The sequence below is a fragment of the Aythya ferina genome (genome assembly GCF_964211825.1).
Source record: "Aythya ferina genome assembly, chromosome: 1".
NCBI classification, from domain to species: domain Eukaryota; kingdom Metazoa; phylum Chordata; class Aves; order Anseriformes; family Anatidae; genus Aythya; species Aythya ferina.
The window spans coordinates 15,063,785-15,083,806 of NC_140296.1; the positions used below are offsets into that span (position 1 = coordinate 15,063,785).

The following is a 20,022-nucleotide window of genomic DNA, read 5'->3' on the forward strand; positions in this document are numbered from 1 at the left end:
TGCTTCTCAGCTCTGTTTATATAGCTAAATTGTAAATCAGTGACAGTCTGACTCATGCTGCATAATATCCTCTGATTAGTAAAAATGATGCATAACCGTTTCATCATAAGGGAGTGAGGAAATGTGTTTAACTAATGTTACTGTCTTTATTTTGCCTTAGCCTTCTGTTTTGGGCAATTTCATAGTCTATTTAGTAAATAAGGAAGTACTCTTCAGATAAAAGGTGAAAATTACATTTCATTTCCAAATTACATTACATTTCATAAACTTTTTTCTTTTCTTTTTTTTTTTCTTTTTTTCTTTTTTTTTTTTTTAATCATACCTTTAAACTATTTATGGCATAAGGTCTTGACAAACTGGAATAAAAATCAGAATAAGATATAACAGTAACATAATATATTGCATTATAATCAATAACAATACATATGTTCTTTTATAATAAATAATAAAACATAAAACATTGTCAAAATAAGTAGAAATAACATATAAAAGTGCAATGAACTGATCTTAATTAGGAGTAATTAGTGTAATAAATCCATGAGTGCTGCCATCAGCTAATTAGCAGTTCTGTCTAAAACAATCTCGTGCTGTTAGCAAATCTAAGAACTGAAATGTTTCAACAACTTTCAACTGATATTTAAAAAATCAGTCAGATTACTGGAACATATAAGCTGAGATTGTATATGTATGATTAATAAAATACTGCTTATACTCTTGCCAGCGGACATGCAATAGGGTGTTTGGATCCAGGCACAGTAATGTGCTCTGATCAGAAAGACTCTGTGAAACCCAACATAAACATACGTGTGAAAAATAAAGACTGAAAATCATTTTGTGACTTTGCGTTCCCTGTCTCATCAAGACGAGGTATGTATGATAAATATTGTTAAATATATGAAGAGTTGTTCCCAAAAGACTATCTGTGTATGTTCTCCAAGACTCTACCATAGTCTTAATCAAGAGTGATTAAATGTAGATATGAGGTTTGTTGTGAGCATCTGTACAATTTGAGATATTCTAGGGAATCCAACCTGACTTCCAGCTACCCTACACAGATGTATGTCTCCATTCTTCCCTCCTACAATGATGTAGGTCTCCATACCTCCTGTGTCATGTCAGTCAGTCCCAAGTAGGTGTTTCAGTTATGGACAAATTAATGATGCTCTGATGTAGAATCAGCTTTAAATGTTTTGATGCATAGATATCTACATGTGATGTAGGTGTCTAAGTTCCCATGGATATTGATCCCATGGGGCAATGGATTCTAGAGAGTGACACTACTGACCATATGATATGGAGTTTAAGATCAACTGAAGTGCCCTTTATACTTTATTGACTGTATTGACTAGGTCTGTTGAATATAAGAGGATTTTAAATACCTTGGACATGCGGGCACCTGTAATATAGATCCCTAAATTCCAGAAAACATTTCTAACTGAAAGGAGAGCTAAGCACCAGGGTAGATGGTCTGAAGTGGCTGCATGCTTGCTGACTCTGGGAGTTGTCAAGTACAGGCTGCACATCTTTTGGGATGTTTTTGGTATTGCTGTCCTTGCCAGAGATAAATGCACTCTGTGGAAACCTATAGAGGTCTTTTGAAACACATTTTTTTATGATTCAATGTCTTGACAGGGAAAACAAAGGCTAGTGTGAGATGGTAAAAGGCAAATATGTACCATTTTTTTTGTTTCTGATATATGATCAGATTTTGCTCTGAAGAAGGTCAATACAGGGTGAAAACTTAATTGTTCTAGAATCATATAATATCCTGAGGTGGAAGGGAACCACAAGGACTATCTAGTCCAGCTTCTAAGGAGTTGGAAATATCCTTCTGGAAACTATTTAAATCAGTTCCCAAACACCAGGAAAATATAATGTACTTACTATTTATTTCCACCTCACTGTAGTGCAGCATCTGCCACCCCTCAGTCATGCTGAGATTTAACGGAGGAGACGCTATTTCTGGGAAAAGCAGATTTCCTTATATCTTCCAGTGTGAGTCATATTACTTATTTGTAGTGATTGAATAAAGATAATACAGGACATTTCAAAGCAATAATCCCGTGCTGGTCTTTGAAATTGCTAGGAAGATGATCAGTGGGTACAGCTTTTACACCAGTAAATAGATTCAGCTTCATGGCTCACTGTCCAAGGAAACTTTGCTGTTGATTATTTTTAATTCATCATGATTTTCAGACATGAACAAAAATTGTCATGTGTTGGATACATCTCCAAAGTCTGCAACAGCTCACATGATACTGGGATTAGTGAAATACTGCTTAACTTCTCTAATTCTGTTTCCAAACTAGATTTTTTTTTTCCTCCCTGTAAATATTTCTTCCTCATATGTTTCTGTAGGCTTGCTTGTATAGGTCCTTATTCAGTGCCTCATTTTTTTTTTCCTTTTTTTCATCTTTTTTTTTTTTTTTTTTAGTCTTCCCTAAGAACTCCTTAGATATTTATCTATCCTTTTTTTTCCTTTTTTTTTTTTTTTTTTATTATTATTTTTTTTTAAGACATAAGATGTTTAAACACATACAAGCAAAGAGATGCAGGTTAATCGGAAGGGTCTGGCGGCTGAGATGGGAACATTAGGAAATCATAAGCTGCAGATTGTACAGGAAGTTTCTGCTGCTATGCACACTTCTGGAAAGGGTCTTTTGCCAAATAGTAATGGGACAAGGAGGATACTGAGTCAGGCAGAGGGCAGGAGGGGACATCTGGTTGTTTTCCTGGAAACTTCAAATAAATTTATTTTTAGGATAGCCAATGGCAGAATTAGGGAGTCCTGGATTCCACCATTAGCTGTGGGAGCTGCTTATGTGCTTATAGTCATTGAATGAAAATCTTAAACAGCATCAGGAAGAGAAAGCAGAAGCAGTGGCTTCACTCTGCCTTGGGAATTTCCATCGTGTTGGGCTACAAAGTCATGTCCCGTTTCACCATCTGCATTGGCTTCCCACTGCGTGTCCTTCAGCACATCTCCCTTGAATGATGGAAAGAGAGGTTTCAGTCATCTGCTGTTCTCATCACACAGCCTTTCTCTCATTGTCACCCTCTTCTTTGAAGTCTGCAGAAAAAAAAAAAAAAAAAAAAAAAAACCTCAAAAGCCAGCAGAAAAAAGCTCGAATGTGCCAAACTGAATTTACTGAGTTCTAACCTGTGCCTACACAGTCCCTCGCTTTGCTTGTGGGACTGTTGTGTTAGATTGAGTGACTAGAGGCTCACCTTCACACAAAAAGGAGCAGAGGAGTATCCTGGCCAGCTGGGAAGCCCCAGCCAACTCTTTGGGCCACCAGAGCCCACAGCTCACCCCACAAGCCCCTAGGTTGTTCTGGGGGAGTTTCAATATATGGGCTGGTGGACCCTCATCACATGGTGGTAGGTTGCTTCCTAAAGGGCATGAGACTCATGATGGGGTGCAGGGGAAGAGCATTTTGAGATTGCACAAGACTTATTATGGGATATTTAATGCAGGAGGATTAACGGTGATTTGGAGAGGAACAAGTGGGAAAACAGCAGGATAAGGGAATAAAGTGCTGGTTGTGTGCAAGCAAGTTTCTGATTGCCTGATCATGCCCCCCCCCCCCCCCCCCCCACGTGACCAGCACAGTCCTGGCTTCTCACTAAACACCACTTTTAGCAATTTTCCTGGTTAAGGGACTCTTTCCCTTGTGCACAGGTATGTGGGGTCTTAGTGATAGCCCCTGTGGTGGGACCAGCGGCTGCAGACCCATGTGTCTGTGATGCCAGCAACTGGAAAGACTGGGATATGTGTCACATGAGTACCTACTACATCTGTGTACGAGCACTGGTGAAGACACAGCTGATGAGTCAGTGAGTAGGATAAGAGGTTGGGAGCTGACTTTCAAAGTGGACATAAGCCTTGGATGGATACTGGAGAGATATGGATGTTTGTGGGTTGGCTACTGGAGAGTCTGGGAGGCCAAACCAGTGACTAGGAGGGAGACTGTGGGATGTGGAGTCAGCAGAAAGACCTGTTTGTGTGAGTGTGCATGAGACAATAGGGGACAATAGGGCATCCCAGGGCAGCTGCAGGATGGCTGGGGAGTCTAAGCCCAGCTGCTGGGACATCCACGGTGTGGCATGCGTGTGTGTAGGTGTGCCTGGAACTACTGAGAACACATGTTCAGCATCTCTACTACCTGGACCCATGGAACTGCACCAGCCTCACCTCTGTCAGGGTACTGGATGTGGCATCTCCTAACACACTGACTCTGCCTGAAGTGTGCCTAACATCTCTATATAACCTTTGGAGAAAGGTAAGCCTTACCTACCCCCAGCTGTTGTTCAGAGACAGCTCTTGCCTGGAGAGTGATCATCTATACATCACCCAGGTTGCCTTAAATCACTCTGCCAGGTCCAGGACCCATCTGCTCAGCATTGCCAAACTGGGTGCCTAAGGAAGAAGGGGTTAATGCCTTTGTGAGTAAAGGACTTTTTTTTTTTTCTTTGTTTTTTTTTTTTTTTTTTTCAGAGGGGTTTCCATTCTTCCCACACACAGTACAGGCTTATGACTCCCTGCATTAGCAACAACCTTACTTTATTTGCACCTTTCTTCCTCAGAAAAACTGTGCCTTTCTTGCTCATGTTGAGGCAAGAGACCTCCCAAGTATCCCTTTTCTAGATACTCAACTCATTATTCCTTGTTCAAATCTGCATAGGAGTGCAAGCATTGCAGAGGTTTATCCAGAACATCTATCCTCTACATCTATCCTCTTTTCAGCACAGACTGAAGAAAACCTTTAAGCAGATGTCTTAGAAGAGAAGTAATTCCGCAGAAGAGTTTTCCAGCCTCCAACAATTTTCTGTCTCGGTGATTTCCATTTACTTTATACATCACTTATAGAGGATTTATATGTGACCCTTCAGGCTAGTTCTCTTTTGCTACAGTTATATCTGATCAATTTTTTAAATCTTTTAATGCCTTTCATTCTTCTCTTTCTAAGGAGAAACTTCCACCTACATCCCTGACTAAATAATGAAATAATAAACGCACAATGTGAATCATGTGTGGGTTTTCCCTAAACCAGTCTCTCACTACAGACCTACTGCTGAAAGGGGAACTATGATTGGTAGTTCCATATTTTTAATATCACAAAAATGAAAATTGCTAATTCATAGTTCTAAGAATTGCTTGTTAACTTATAATTTGTCACATTGATGTTTGCAATTTCTCTCATTCTCAGGCAGCACTTGAAAGTACAGTCGTCATTCTTCAAGGAAGTACTTTTTTGTCCATTCTGTGTTGCTATGCATATCCTAATCTCTCCATATGTTTCTGATACATTTTGAAGCAGCAAAATCAAAATCTTTCCACAAAACCAGAATGTTATCCTGTAACAATCTTTTTTCCTTGAAGGATGTCCCTTTTTCTGGGAAGACCGAAATGTCAGGGATATAAGTCACGTCACTGTGTAATAGTACACAGCTGGTTGCCAGATATCCTAGTAAAGTTAGAAGATTCATTAAGAGTTTTCTCTTAATGAGAAAGGTACATTTTAATAGTGAGATGAAAAAGCTGAATGAAATCGTCCGAGTCAGATGTTTTAAAGTTTGCACAAGCTTGTGGCTTCCTATCAGCCAATATTATACATTTCCTTTAAAAAAATGTTGTTGACTCCACTCCAAGAGTGTGATCAGTCATGCCCTTTATGAACCAGGATGCTGTGCTGGGCAGTGATAGGAGGGTAATGGCATAGCTCAAACCACACACAAGTCCAAAGGCCACTGTGATAGGGCTGAGGACGTTCGGTGCTGAATCAGCCTTAATTATTCTATTGTAGAGGAGCAATGCAATGTGACAGGTCACAGACTGGGGTAGTACCTGAGTTACACCTCAGTGACTTGCACAAGTCTCAGACATGACATCATCACTGAAATCAGTAGCTTCAAGAAGGGAAGGAGTGCTGCTTTCTGTGCCAAGTACCTACCTGTTTCCTGAACACACAGGAAAATCAAATCAGATGCTTTATCCCCACAGGAGTTGCTGCCTGGGCTTGGAAACTGCTCTGTTGTGTCCCAGGCAGCATTTCCCTGATGGCAGGCAAGCCATGGGACACTCTGTAGAGCTGATCTCACATGTGTGAAGTCCTTCACCTCTAAATCTGGCAATTGTCACAGAAGGTATGCAGTTGTAAAACTTGGCCTGAAAGAGGCACCATGAAGAGATAAATGTCCCTGCACTAATCTACAAAATATATCTGCATACGCCCAGGGACTCTGGCCCATTTGGGACTTACAGGAATTGCTATAGGCTTGATGCATGGCACTAATGCTGAAATACCCCATTGAGAGCTACTGATTGTGAACATGCAAAGTCTAGCTGTCAGGGAGCAAACACAAATGGGCTGGTTGGAGTCCAGAGCCAAGTTTTTGCTAGGAACCATTTCCTAAATCCCTGTTAAATGTAATCATTTTATTTTTGTTCTTTTTGGCCAGCACATTTTCTCTTATCTTTGTCTGTTTTATTTAGGTAATACTCCGTGGCATTTTAGTTCTGGGTGTCCAAATCATCACACAGTATGTTTTCAGTTCATTACCACAGCCCTGGTTATAGTGATGATGCATATATAATCATACCAAGAACAATGCCAAAGGAGATTTTTCCCTACCAGTGAGGGTGACTGTGTGAAACCAAGAAAACCAATAAGAGATAAGAAAAACAGCATCCAAGCCATATTGCTTTTCTAGGGTAGATATTGTTGGACCTTCCAGGTTGGACGTCCTGGCTTGTGTCTTATTGACACACTGTGGAGTCCTTGGTGAACAGAAAACAGATAGATACATTCAAATGTAGACCAAATACCCTCCAAAACAAGAGGTGAAAACCACAGCAAATTAGACCATTATATACGCACTATTAAAGAAAACAGTCATTTTTGTGCTCTGAATTCTCTAGGAGAAAGAATCACATGAAAATGTTCCTTATGAAGAGACTTTTATCTTCACTCAATTTTGAGGCAAACAGGCTAGAAATTTGCTATAACATAGAAAATCTGCTGCATTTAGAAGGCTGAGAAACTGTAACTGAAACACTTGGACTGAGTGCATCACAGATAATATCAGCTAAGATTCCTGGTTTCAAAGTTTATCTCAGAAGAACACAGGATCTTAAATGTAGGTCAATAGCCTACAGTTAAAAAGCCTATTTTCACACAAATGATGAGGCTGACTTGTCAGCAGTACCAGATATTTTCAAAATAAGAATTGGGAAGAAAAATAAGACACCAACATACAACAGGAAAACTAAATTATTTTAGAACAGATTTTACTACAGACGGTTAAGCTCTACTTCTGATACATATCTATGACTTCATATTCAACAGTTAGCATGATCATCTGGGCATGTAATTAGTGAAATAAGGAAGTAGAGTCCCAACTTACCAGAAATAATCAAAAATGAAGAAATAGAGAAGTATTTGAGAGCCACAACAATCATAAAAGATCTAGGACAAGTATGCATTGCTCTGAGAGCTAGAATCCCATCTGAAAGAGAGTATTTCAGAAAATGTCTGGAAGATTAGAGACAGAAGAGATTATTATATTATGTTTAAATGAAACATGCTCTAATGCAGTCGGATAAAATAGCAGTGCTGTGGAGGGCAAAGATACTATAGAGGATGATCAGCAGTAGGAAGAACTGAAGAAAACCACCCAAGCTGAGAGGCAGTTAGAGAATTCCTTGAGGAAATAAAACCTATAAAGTGTGAGCCAAACCACTCATGCATCTTTTTTGGCTTTTACTATTGTAGCTGAGACTGTGGACCGATTAAGACATTAACATATCTTGTGGTTATGAGACCACTCAGAAAGCCATGCCAGAAATGTGAAGGAATAACAGAATTATGAAACAAGAAGAGTGTGAGGCAAATAATAAGGAACAAATTAACGTAATTGAAACATTTCCTTCTTTATTCAATACAAACATTCAAGTTAGAAGATTTGAACCTGTTTCCCTGAACTTGGCAATATGAGACAACAATCAGATCTTCTTATTTATTTTTCTGGACATGGTGTAGCTCAATCTAATCATTTTGTCTCCAGTTTTGCCAGCGTAGCAAAGTCCTATTTGTCAGCTCTACAGCAGGGTATGGCAGCAGTATTTGCACTGTTTGCTGCAGGAACAAACAAATGGCAATGTCTGTGTCTTGCAAGACTGAGTTTGCCGTACCATGTTTTTGACCTCAGTGAAGTTCAGATTAAATTTGCTCATGGTCTAAATACACATTGGTGTCCCATTTGAGTAGACCTGCTACTAGGAGGGGGGTTAAATATATGTCAGGAAAAAAAAAAAAGTCCCATAATGCATGTTGAAATATTGCAATCGTACAATATAATTGTATATATAAATATAATACTTTTGTTCTGACAGAATAAGAGGCAATGTGTACTGAAACAAACTGAAACAAAGGTATTTCAGTGACCACTAGGGTGAGGGAGCCCTTGCACAGGTTGCCCAGGGAGGCTGTGGGGTCTCCTCCTTGGAGATCTTCAAAAACCACCTGGATGTGGTCCTGGGCAACCTGCTCTGGGTGTCCCTGCTGGAGCAGGGGTTGGACCAGATGGACCAAGAGATCCCTTCCCATCTGAACCTTTCTGGGATTCTGTGAGGAATCAAAAACTTTATTTCTCTGTTTTACTTTATTTATTTATTTATTTACTTATTTATTTTTAGGTAATCTGTCTGACAAGGGAGACAGTGGACACCAGGTCATTTTTTTTTTTTTTTCATGCATAAAACATACATTCTCTAAGACCTTAGATCTTGCTAGCTGTCCGTCTGTGTACTTAAGGGTTTGAATGACTCTTTTAATCCCACTTGTGGAGTGTTGCCAGTGATGCCTGACCCCAGTGCCTGGGAGATTATTGTCAACAGTGCTGAACAGTGGCAGTGACCCCTCAGTTTGTGAGAGATGGAGACTCTGTGTCATTGACACATAGTGACAGGTATCCCCCTGGCCCAAAGTCTGAGGTTCCCCTATGCCAACTGGAGGGGCATGGGACAGGTCAGGGGTGACTGGGTCTCTCCCATGTGCCAGGATGCCCCTAATCTCCTGTGTCAGTGGACATGAACCTTTAATCACATAAATATCAATAAATACCTTAGGGTAGGATTCATCACACCATTTTAGCCACCTACAATCAGGCATCTAACATAAGCTGCTCAAACAAGATGGTGCTGCTGCCAGTACTGAGGAAGAAGCACTTCTGTCCCTATGCACCCATCTCAGGTTGATTTCTGAATCGTTTTCTGGAGCTCCTCTCTGTCTCTCCATAACTATGAGAGGTAGCTCTGATTGCTTAATTTATATCTAAAACTTGTTGAAAGCAATGCTATGGCTCTTTGTAGGGTGATTTACAGCATGAAGACTGAAACGACTATGGAAAAAGTGTATTGACATGGTTTTCTATCAAACGTAAGAGCTGTGTTATTCTTTGGTAAGTAAACAATTCTGGTATATATACACCATGGTATGATAAATACAGTTCTTTTGTTATTTACAGAAACACACAAGGAAAATGCAGGTGTTGAGGTGTGATGACTGACTCTGAAGCACCTATATGTTCCGTATAATTGTAAAAGAAAAAGTGTTTCTAGTGCAATAAGACTACACTATCTCCTACACTGCTGTAGATTCTGTTTTCCTAACATGGAAACCAGAAGTTTGCCTTTAGGAAGCGTGTAACTCTCTTCTTATCAAAGTCAAACTCAAATTGCTTTCTTCTATGAAAGAAATAAAGGAAGTCTAGAGAGAGAGAGAAAAAAAAAAAAAAAAAAAAAAAAAAAGCCAGGTTAATTATGATATTGCAGGTGTAAAGATTAGTTTACTTTAACAAAAGCTGGAGAGAGTTGAAAAAACTTTGTATACACACACACTGCCAACACTATCTGCTCCCAGGTGTAACCTTTGCAAAAGGGTGCAACATGGCATGGGGTCACCCTGCTCAGGGCTAGCACCTTCCACAGCAAACCAGCCATACGTACACTGCATGATTTACTTAATGAAGCCCATGAGATGACTCTACAAAAAATTTATCTTGGGTGTGTTTCTGAAGTTTAAAATGTTTACTATCATGCAAAGGCTTTGTTGAAAGCCTCCAGAAGCATTTCTTTTATTGTGGATCTGGGAGTGGGTATTGCACAGCCTGGGTCGTGGCACAGAGCACAGTAGGGTGCAAGAGGAAGTAAGATTGCAAGGGTGCTGCTAAATAATGTGGGGGTAAGGATAGACCCAGCCTCAGAACAGCCTCCAAGAGTGAGGACTGCAGTTACAGGTTCCCACCATCACATATAGGATTTGTTCTGGAGGAAACTATAGACTTCCAATTAACATTCTAGGGTTTTGGTGGTAGGTGGATGAAGAGCTAGGAGAGAACTGGGTAGCTGTACCATCTGGCATTGCAGACTTACACTTGAGTCTGTCCCAGCAAACATCTTCTGTTGTGCAGAAGAAGATAGTGGCAATTATTATTCTCAAAGCAGTGTCATTTTATGTCACAGGATCAAATTGTGATAGCCTGGCTCACAGCAGATAGACTTTACATTGTTGAGACCTCAGTGTGTTCTTGAGTGGTGTTCTTCTGTCATCAAAAGCATATAACATGATTTTTCAAGGAGGTAAAGTGAAGCATGGCTGTCTTACATGACTGTTTCTGGGTCTCAGGGGTCAGCCTCAGGGCTATGAGGAGCCTGCAGAAGAGCCTCTTTCTGTCTAAGCACTCTTAGCCCCATGACTGGTCATTTAGTTCAAGTTTATTTAAGAAAAATGACTCACTTTTGTGTTGAAAAACAGCATCGACTTTCCCATTAATTCCTGGAAAAGTATCTTTTATCTGTCTGGGCCTCCTGTCCATGGACTCATTTCTTTGATTATAACTGAGAAAAAAAAAAAAAACAAAGAAAAAACCTGGTGCAAATTAAAAGTGCAAAAAACTTATGATTAATCCAGCCCACCCCAAGAACTTCACCCCAGGGATCCAAGTTCAATGAAGACTTTCAATAGGATTTAGACAGCCTTGAGACAGGTCCAAGATTTCATAAACAATTATTACTCTATGAGCTGCATTGGAAGAATTACTTCCGTTTACATGATCCCATCTAAGATACATCTAAGAATACTTAATATGTAAGCCATTATCACAAATCTGCCCTATTTCTATTGTTTTGTTTTTAAGAGACTGTATGTAAAGAAGAGGTAGATAATCTTACCTCAAGCATAAGTTAGATCTGTAAGTTTATAAAGAGATTGCTTTATTGATCCCTCTTTGCAAGAAGTGTTTATCAAGAATTTTTTTTTTTTTTTTTTTAAGTTATAATATAGATTAAGTTATTTTACTCAGTTTACTTACAACAGGCTGTTAAATTTTGAGTGAAGTACAGTTTATCAGTACTGGAATTCTGCAACATACTTGCTTACAACAAGGCTGAAAGCATTTTGCTTTGCTCAGCAAAAGCTTTAATTATCAGACAAATTACTCAGATGAAGCCCTCTGGACTATGAGATTTTGAATGAAAATGTAGAATTGTAGTCTTCTGTTCAAACTGTAAGTTTGTAGCTGACTAGCTACTCCAGGATGATCTCTGTATGCGTGACATACATGTGTATGAAAGACAGAAGCTGTGTCATTCACTTACAAATGCTGGTTACCTACTGCTTCTGTTATAGGAGCACGTCCTTCAGTTAGAAATATATGGCCTGCAACACAGACCTGAGCAGCAGAGACTGAATGAAGAAAGAAAATCATATCCAGGCACAGCAGAGAGTTCTTTGCTGTGCTAAACATTTGCCTGCAACCTCATGGAATGCTCTGTTTGTAACTGGAAAGAGGGATATTCAACCCACAGAACTGATGTTGATATAAATTATGTATTAAGATGGTCCTGACTGATTTCATGAGCTGATTTGTGGAACTGTAAGATAGCTTTTTTTTTTTTTTTTCTTTTTCCTTTTTTTTCCTCCAAAGTAAGTAAATTTAAAAAAAAAAAAAAAAATGCTAAATAACTAAAACATTTAAAAGGAGATCTAAGAACATTGTTTCAATTCCCTTTCAAATATTTTTTCTATAGAAAGTTGTGGCAGTGAAAGAGATGACCAAAACAGTGTGACATGCATCTTAAGTCATGACAGGATATTGATAATATTTGGTCCTTTTTAGGAAAGTAACACAGGTAATTTTACCTCCAAAATCTGTCCCCTATGATGTAATATGTTTTCCCCTTATTTCTATCATAAAAAGCAGCATCAATTTTAGCAACATCCTTTGAAAATCCCAGGATGTACATTTTTTGGGGGTATCCAGGTAATATGGTATCTCCTCTCACAACCCAGAATTCATTTCCTATCAAGAAAAAATGTTGAAAACATTATCAGAATCTTCCAGGAATGATGCAGTCCTTTTTTTGTGAAAACTAATCTTTAAATGAAAAAATACAGAGAGAAGCTACTGATTACTTGATAACATTCTACAGTCTAGTTTTGCAGTCCAAAAACATGCAAGAATAGTAGAGTGCACCACATTTTACAAAAACTAAAACTCCTCTTTTCCCTCCTACTTATGTTAGCTTTCCTCAGACTAGAAACAAATGTTATCATTTTCAAATTCAATAAATAACTCTCCAGAAAATGAAACAAAACACAAAAATTATGACATTTATTTTGGCATGGAAACTTTTCTCTTTTGATATTAAAAAATTAGACACATACCTTATCTTGGATAATATGTTTGCTATCTCTGTGATTGAAATATCCCAATTTATTGAACTAAATTAAAGTTCATGGAATACCACAGAAAGACCTTAAAGTGTTTTTCAAGCCAGACACATTCTCTAAGCTACTTGGAAAGTTGACATTAAAATAAAAACAAATAAATATATAAAAAAATCTGACCTTTAAAAAGGTGAGTTTCATCTTTTTCAGGGATTTCATATGCAGCATCAACACCAGAGGGCAGCCATGGCCAGAATGAAGTTACTAAATTAAAATCAATTTCTCTTACTGCAGGATGTTTGCGCCAAAAGTGCCTGATGTAAATATAGTACAGGCTTTGAATAAAATCAGATGTTTACACACAAGAATGCATGAAAGCATGCCATGGCAACAGGGACAGGATTTATCTGACTAAACTCAGCCATGTACCCTGTGTTAGTCACCCTAATCTCCTTGTAATATTGATGGAAAGAATGTCATTTCTATGGCGAGGATTCCTCTCCTCTTGATGCAGACATCTAAGATAGGGCAGATGAACTGTTGCATATCTAACCAGCTATTATTTTCCTTTTATGCAGAAGACAAGCTGGAGAGACTTGGTTCTTGTACAGAAACTGATTTGGGGATTGATTTGGGGAATGAATCCCCACCCCAGTCTTACCTCCAACAGTTTAGAGAAACAGTTGGAGTACATAAGTATCTTCTGCAAAATAACACCTGTCCAGCTTTGTGGACTCAGCTCCCTGAAGTTAAAGCTCCATTTAATGCTGATTTTGGGGAGAGTCTAAAGCAGTTCTTATACCCTTCTCCCAAGTCTTTGGGCTGTCAAGCCTTTGGAGACGGGCAGTTTATTTGAGCTTAGCAATGAATCAATTACCCTTACTTTTTATTATTGTACTAAATCACCACTGCAGGGGCTTTTCAAACAAGTATTGTCTCAGGACAGGTACACCCTCAGCTCAAAGCAAGGACAGAATGAAGGTGCTGAGCGTCCCAATATTGGTGGCATCTTTTGCTGATGCTGAACTCTCCTAGGTATCTGAGTGTCTGGGGACATTGTACAACCCAAAAAAGAAACACCAATTTTAGCACTTCATTATAGATTTCACTCTTAGAGATTACTGCAGTGAAAGAATCAGAATTATCAGCAGATGATAAAATAAGACATACAGTTAGGAGAACTTTCTCTAATAAATCAGAGTATGGTGCTTGTTTCAATTCCAACAGCCAGACTGCTGTTATAATGCTTTGCACTATTTGTGCTATAGCTTGAAGCTTGCAACCACTCAAGTGAATTTTTCTACAAATAATCACAGAATCACAGAATCACAGAATTTCTAGGTTGGAAGAGACCTCAAGATCATCGAGTCCAACCTCTGACCTAACGCTAGCAGTCCCCACTAAACCATATCCCTAAGCTCTACATCTAAACGAGTTTTGAAGACTTCCAGGGATGGTGACTCCACCACTTCCCTGTGCAGCCTGTTCCAATGCCTCACAACCCTTTCAGTAAAGAAGTTCTTCCTAACATCTAACCTAAAACTCCCCTGGCTCAACTTAAGCCCATTCCCCCTCGTCCTGTCACCAGGCACGTGGGAGAACAGACCAACCCCCACCTCACTACAGCCTCCTTTGAGGTACCTATAGAGAGCGATAAGGTTGCCCCTGAGCCTCCTCTTCTCCAGGCTGAACAAGCCCAGCTCCCTCAGCCGCTCCTCTTAGGACTTGTTCTCCAGGCCCCTCACCAGCTTCGTCGCCCCTCTCTGGACCCGCTCAAGCACCTCGATATCCTTCTTGTAGTGAGGGGCCCAAAACTGAACACAGTACTCGAGGTGCGGCCTCACCAGAGCTGAGTACAGGGGGACGATCACCTCCCTAGCCCTGCTGGTCACACTGTTCCTGATACAAGCCAGGATGCCGTTGGCCTTCTTGGCCACCTGAGCACACTGCTGGCTCATATTCAGCCGACTATCCACCATCACTCCCAGGTCCTTCTCTGCCTGGCAGCTTTCCAACCATTCCTCTCCCAGCCTGTAGCTCTGCTTGGGGTTATTGCGCCCCAGGTGCAGGACCCGGCACTTGGCCTTGTTGAACTTCATGCAGTTGACCTCAGGCCATGGGTGTAGCCCATCCAGATCCTCCTGCAGAGCTTTCCTACCCTTGAGCAGATCGACACACGCACATAGCTTGGTGTCATCTGCAAACTTACTGAGGGTGCACTCAATGCCCTCGTCCAGATCATTGATGAAGATATTAAAGAGGACCAGCCCCAGCACCGAGCCCTGGGGGACGCCACTAGTGACTGGCCTCCAACTGGACTTGGCTCCATTCACCACGAATGTGTGAATAATAATAAGTGATACTCAAGTGATAAATATCCTCTGGGAGATTTAGGCACTTCCGTTCCACTGAAAGTAGAGAGAATAGCTTTCAGTGATATAGCAGAGCAGCAGCCAGTACTGGGGAGAGATATAAAATATGACTTATCACTACAGCACAAAGCTGAGCCTGTGCTTGGGTGTGAACTTCCCGATTGCCCTGATTATTTACATACACATTCATACATGCTCTGGTTCACGTAACAGTAAAGGAAGAGAGGTTGAACACCTTGGTACAGCCCAGGGACTCTTTTCAGACATCTGATTGTGCATAGTGAGAGACAATGTGACCACAGGCACCTCAACCAGCCAGTGCCTGTGGCCCCTCCGGTGGCCAGCTGAGGTTGGTCTCTCCTGGAGGGACATTCACAGGGCTGAAGGAAAGTCCCTGAAGTTGGATGGTATCACCCAGATGGCTAGAGAGGTAACAACACCTGTGCAGGCTGGAGCTCATAAGCCACTTCTCAAATTAGCCATTTACCTCAGAGTGTAGATCTCTCTCTCATCTGAACCCCTTTGAGACCACAATGAGGAAAAGCAGCTGTACAATATTCTGGATGAAATTATTTTTCTATGCTGTAGTATATAATTTATAAATGACATGTGGGTATTATACTTTCAGAAAGCTGACTTACTTGTCTTTAAAGAACATTATTTCCCCACGGAAAGTGGTGACAGCATCAAAAGTTAAATCAGGGCTACAGGTGTTTGGCAATGCAGGCTCTTTTGACTCAGTAGGGTCCTTTATCTCAGCAGACTCACTTTGGTCATTGTAGGTGGTAGAAAGTCCTAAAGGAAGAAGTTTTTGGAAGAAATTGAAATGCTGAGTCATTCACATATATCCAGTACACAAAGTTATTGACAGGTATTCCAAAATGTTTGAAATTATAAGCATTATAAGATTAATAACTGGGAATTACCATAGAGGTACTGAATGCCCTTAATATCATCCTGATGAAGAGGGAATACTGAAGGGTCAAATTTCCTATAAACTGGGTACATCAGAGCATTGGGGTCTTTGGAATGGAAAAGTCCAAGTGAATGTCCAAACTCACGGGCAGCCACATAAAACAGGTTCGTACCTGAAAACAACAACCAAAAGGCATGAAAGGAGATCTGTGTCTTTTCACTTGTCCTCAAAACATGCAGGCCATAATAGGTTATCAAAACTGCTTTCCCGAGAAAGTAAAGCTATTTGTGGAAAATTCAGTTGGAGACAAAATTCTGGTCAGAAAGAAGCATAATGAAACCATTAAACATTTCAGTGTAGGAGAAGGACCCTGGATTAGTGCAGGTGATGTAACCACGGGGGGGTGAGGGGGGGGAAAGGATGAGGGGGACAGGGGAGACAAACTGGGTGCAGTGGTGGGGAGAAGGAGGTTGCCCATTCCCTTAGATTCTTCCCAAGTAAATCTCCACCCAGTCCAGGGCAAAAGTTTGGCTGAAGCCATAACTTTTAAAATCAGAGAGCTCAGGGACATTTTATGACTACAGAAACCAGAGCTGCCTAATGCTCCTTCAAATCAGCCCCATTTTAAAGCACTTATTAAGGGAGAGAGGAGACAGACTTTGCATTCTTGATTCCATGTATATGCTGCTTCAGGTAGGGATTGGAGAACTGAATTTCCTACCCTCTGTGCTTTTGGTCCAGGTTTCATCCTCATCGAAGTGTGCATCTCCACAAAGGTCCTTTCCGGGTGCATAGGCATGAGCAACAGACCCTCCTGGGCCATCAAAGGGGAGGAAATCATTGTGACCTGAGGAGCAAATCCCACAAAGAGATGACTGGAGGCTACAGGGAGGGAGCAGTGGGAGTGGGTGACAGACCTCAGTCATGCACGGAGCTTTCTATTCTGCTGATTGAAACTTTCAAGGTCCCTTTCCACACAGATTTGCCAAAAGGTCTATTTTTCATAGAGAAAACGAATGCATTGGGAAGGAAAACTTGGCTTCCTCAAGACGTGGGTGGACATTTATCTATTTCTTCCATGAGTGAGGAGGAGGGCAACACAGATTTGCTTGAAATCTATTCTTTGTTTTGATCATACTTTTTTTTTTTTTTTAAATATACTTTTTTGTTTGTTTGTTTGTTTTGTTTGTTTTCCCAAGCTCTGTGCCAGCAGCCCTCAGGAGGTTACTACTTAAACCTGACCTTATGGCTAACTTCAGTGCTGATGGCAAGGTCCTGAGGAGGACAATGTGAACCCTTCACTGGTGAGCCCTTAAATGGAAACTCCAGAAAAGGACTTAATAACATAGGTTTAAGGGTTACATGCAGTGCTTGCACACTCTTCAGAACCCAAATGAGTGGATATGTTTATTTGGGTGGGAACAGAGGAGCTGACTCGGAGAGTGCATGCATGAATGACTGTTAATGTAAGAGGGAAATGCTGCTGGTAACCCTGAGGGCAATGCCAAAAATATAAACCTTGAGTACATCTAGAACTTTTTTAGCTCACGTAGAACATATGAGTAACCCCAGGAGTGCAACTAGTGCTACCCACTCAGTTATGCTCTGAACCTGAGCATATTCCACAAGCCCCAAGCCCCTTGTGGTTTGTGCACACATTGTATGTTTAACACTAGGTACAGTTTCAGTGATCTACAGGCAGCTTATTACATTTATTTTCTCTCTCCTCTCTTCATCTCCCTCTACATCCTCCCTCAAACATCTTCAAGGATCATCTTCTTAACATCTTGAGCAGGAATTGTGGTTTTCTGTGCACTACATGAGAATGAATCATGACCTTTTTAGGTCAATGGCTTTATATTGGCAGTATTTGGCAATAGCTCATTATGGTTATGTAGGCCGTTACCTCCGGCTGCAAAGGAGATCATTATGTCTGCATCACCTCTGTCCTTCATGATGAATTTTAGTGGGGTCACACTGCTCCAAACGCTGAATGCTTTCTTGACTGCTGCATTGACATCTGCTGGGTGTAGGTCTGGTGTAGAGTTTAGTAACCTTTACAATATAACATAGAGAAAAATTGTGTCCTTACAACTTAGCTACATAACACACTGTCTTTACATCAAGGATTGCATTATGATTACCTATATGTCAGATTTTTTTTGCCCATTTTGGCTCTCCTGCGAAGGTAGAGAACCCAGCTACATCAGGGAATCCACAGCGACGTTTCTGTACTAGGTCCAAAGTGCCAGAATCTGCTTTTCCTGTCACTTCCAGTCCAAAGAATTCCTGCATTTCTTTTATTTTTTTTGGTCATTGGACTATTACTTTTCCAAATGAAAGATTCCCCATCTTTCTTAAAGCCATAGTAATTTTCCAGGTACTTCTAATGAAAACAAAGCATTTTAGGACAGTCAAATGTGTTCACTTTTGAAGCTCTTAAAAATTATGCTAATACCACTTCAGACCCGTATCTTCGCTATTTTTCTTTGTTCCCTAGGAACATGCATAATAGAGTTTGTTAAAGCATGTATGAATATTTTTCTCTTAATGACAATTATTTTGTATTATATTATCACTACAGATGCTTTGTGTTTTACTCAGAATACATTCAGATTTAGCAGTTGTCTAATAAACTGATTATTTTCTGGTAATGTGTCCTTCACTAACCTTGTGCTCCAGGGCTACCCAGAGTCATTTAGAGCAGGCAGTGAAAAAACTCACTGAAATGTATGACTCAATGCAAAATTTCAGTAGTGGTATTCCATTTACCCACATTTTTTAGAGTAATAATTTGGAAAAAAAAATAAATCTTATGAAGAGCTACATCTCATAATACAAGAAGTCACATAAATAACCACATTTCCACCTGACTACAGGTCAAACATAGGCTGACTCAGATGTTTAATTATTTGTATAATCAACTCAACACTGATGCAGTGAATGCATCAGCAGTTTTAGTTGTTCTCTACAAAAAATAAAACAGGAATGAGTCAAGATTAAAGAAGGCTTTGACGTCACAGTAGAGAGTAGAAGTCCCCCTACTTGGAGAAATAATCATGTTATTCACTCTAATGGAATTTGCAGTACATACTGGAATACATAGTATCTGTCAAGCTATTACATACTAGCATTATTCCAGAGACCACAATGGATGCTTAATAGTTGATAGAGATCTCAGCTCCAGAGGCCTACCCTCCTTACCTGAATCAGCTGCATGCCTTCTTCTTTCTCCTTCCTTGTATATGCAGGAAAAGCATGAGAAAGTGCTGCACACAATAGCAGGAGAAATGAGATGTTCTCCATTTTCTTTTTCACTTGCCTTTAGAAAAGTCTTCTTTGCAGTATGCCACTCACCTGTTTCACCTTTATATAGTACTCATTTGCTTTATAACGTTCTCCAGTCCTGACTCACTACTTCTCACAACTTTTAGTTAGCAACAGAATATATGCCAAACAGTTTTAACACAAAAAGATCGATTGTTGTCTTTCATCCGGTTCCACCTTTCTGGAGGTTTTGCAACATGGAAATATGATTAATGAGGAGATAACAGACCTGTATTTCTTTTTAATAGGATCATTACATTTCTTTTTAATAGGATTAAATTTCTTTTTAATAGGATCATTAATTTTTTTAAGTATTGAAGTGTAGTTTTACTTTGTAAAAACCTAGGGCATAACTCTATAACATTTTCCATCCAATGTTCCTTTTGATTTTAACTGAGTGGTTAAATAAATAAATTCGGTTAAATAAATTAAATAAACATTAAATTAATATTAATATTAGATTATTAATATTAATATTAAAATAAATAAATAAATGTTGTTAAAGTGGTTAAATAAATAAATAAATAGAAATGGAACAAACGAAAAACCACACACAACATTCATAGAAAGTTACAGAACTTTAAACTTCAAATAGATTTTTTAATTTATTTGTTTGTTGTTATCCATACAGGAACAGGTACTTTTGTACTTTTGGAGATTATAATAGTGCCATCAT

General features: G+C 39.7%; 1 protein-coding gene across 1 annotated transcript; it reads right to left on the reverse strand.

The window, feature by feature from the left end:
- Positions 1–9,669: 9,669 nt before the first annotated feature.
- On the reverse strand, positions 9,670–19,325 carry LOC311429838 (stromelysin-1-like; the record flags this gene model as incomplete). The annotated part of the gene is given in 12 exon segments (XM_084506092.1): positions 9,670–9,770; positions 10,800–10,900; positions 12,204–12,363; positions 12,912–13,045; positions 15,745–15,898; positions 16,030–16,191; positions 16,741–16,866; positions 17,926–18,074; positions 18,164–18,176; positions 18,179–18,329; positions 18,331–18,405; positions 19,224–19,325. Coding segments are annotated over 12 exon segments (1,428 nt in total).
- Positions 19,326–20,022: the final 697 nt, after the last annotated feature.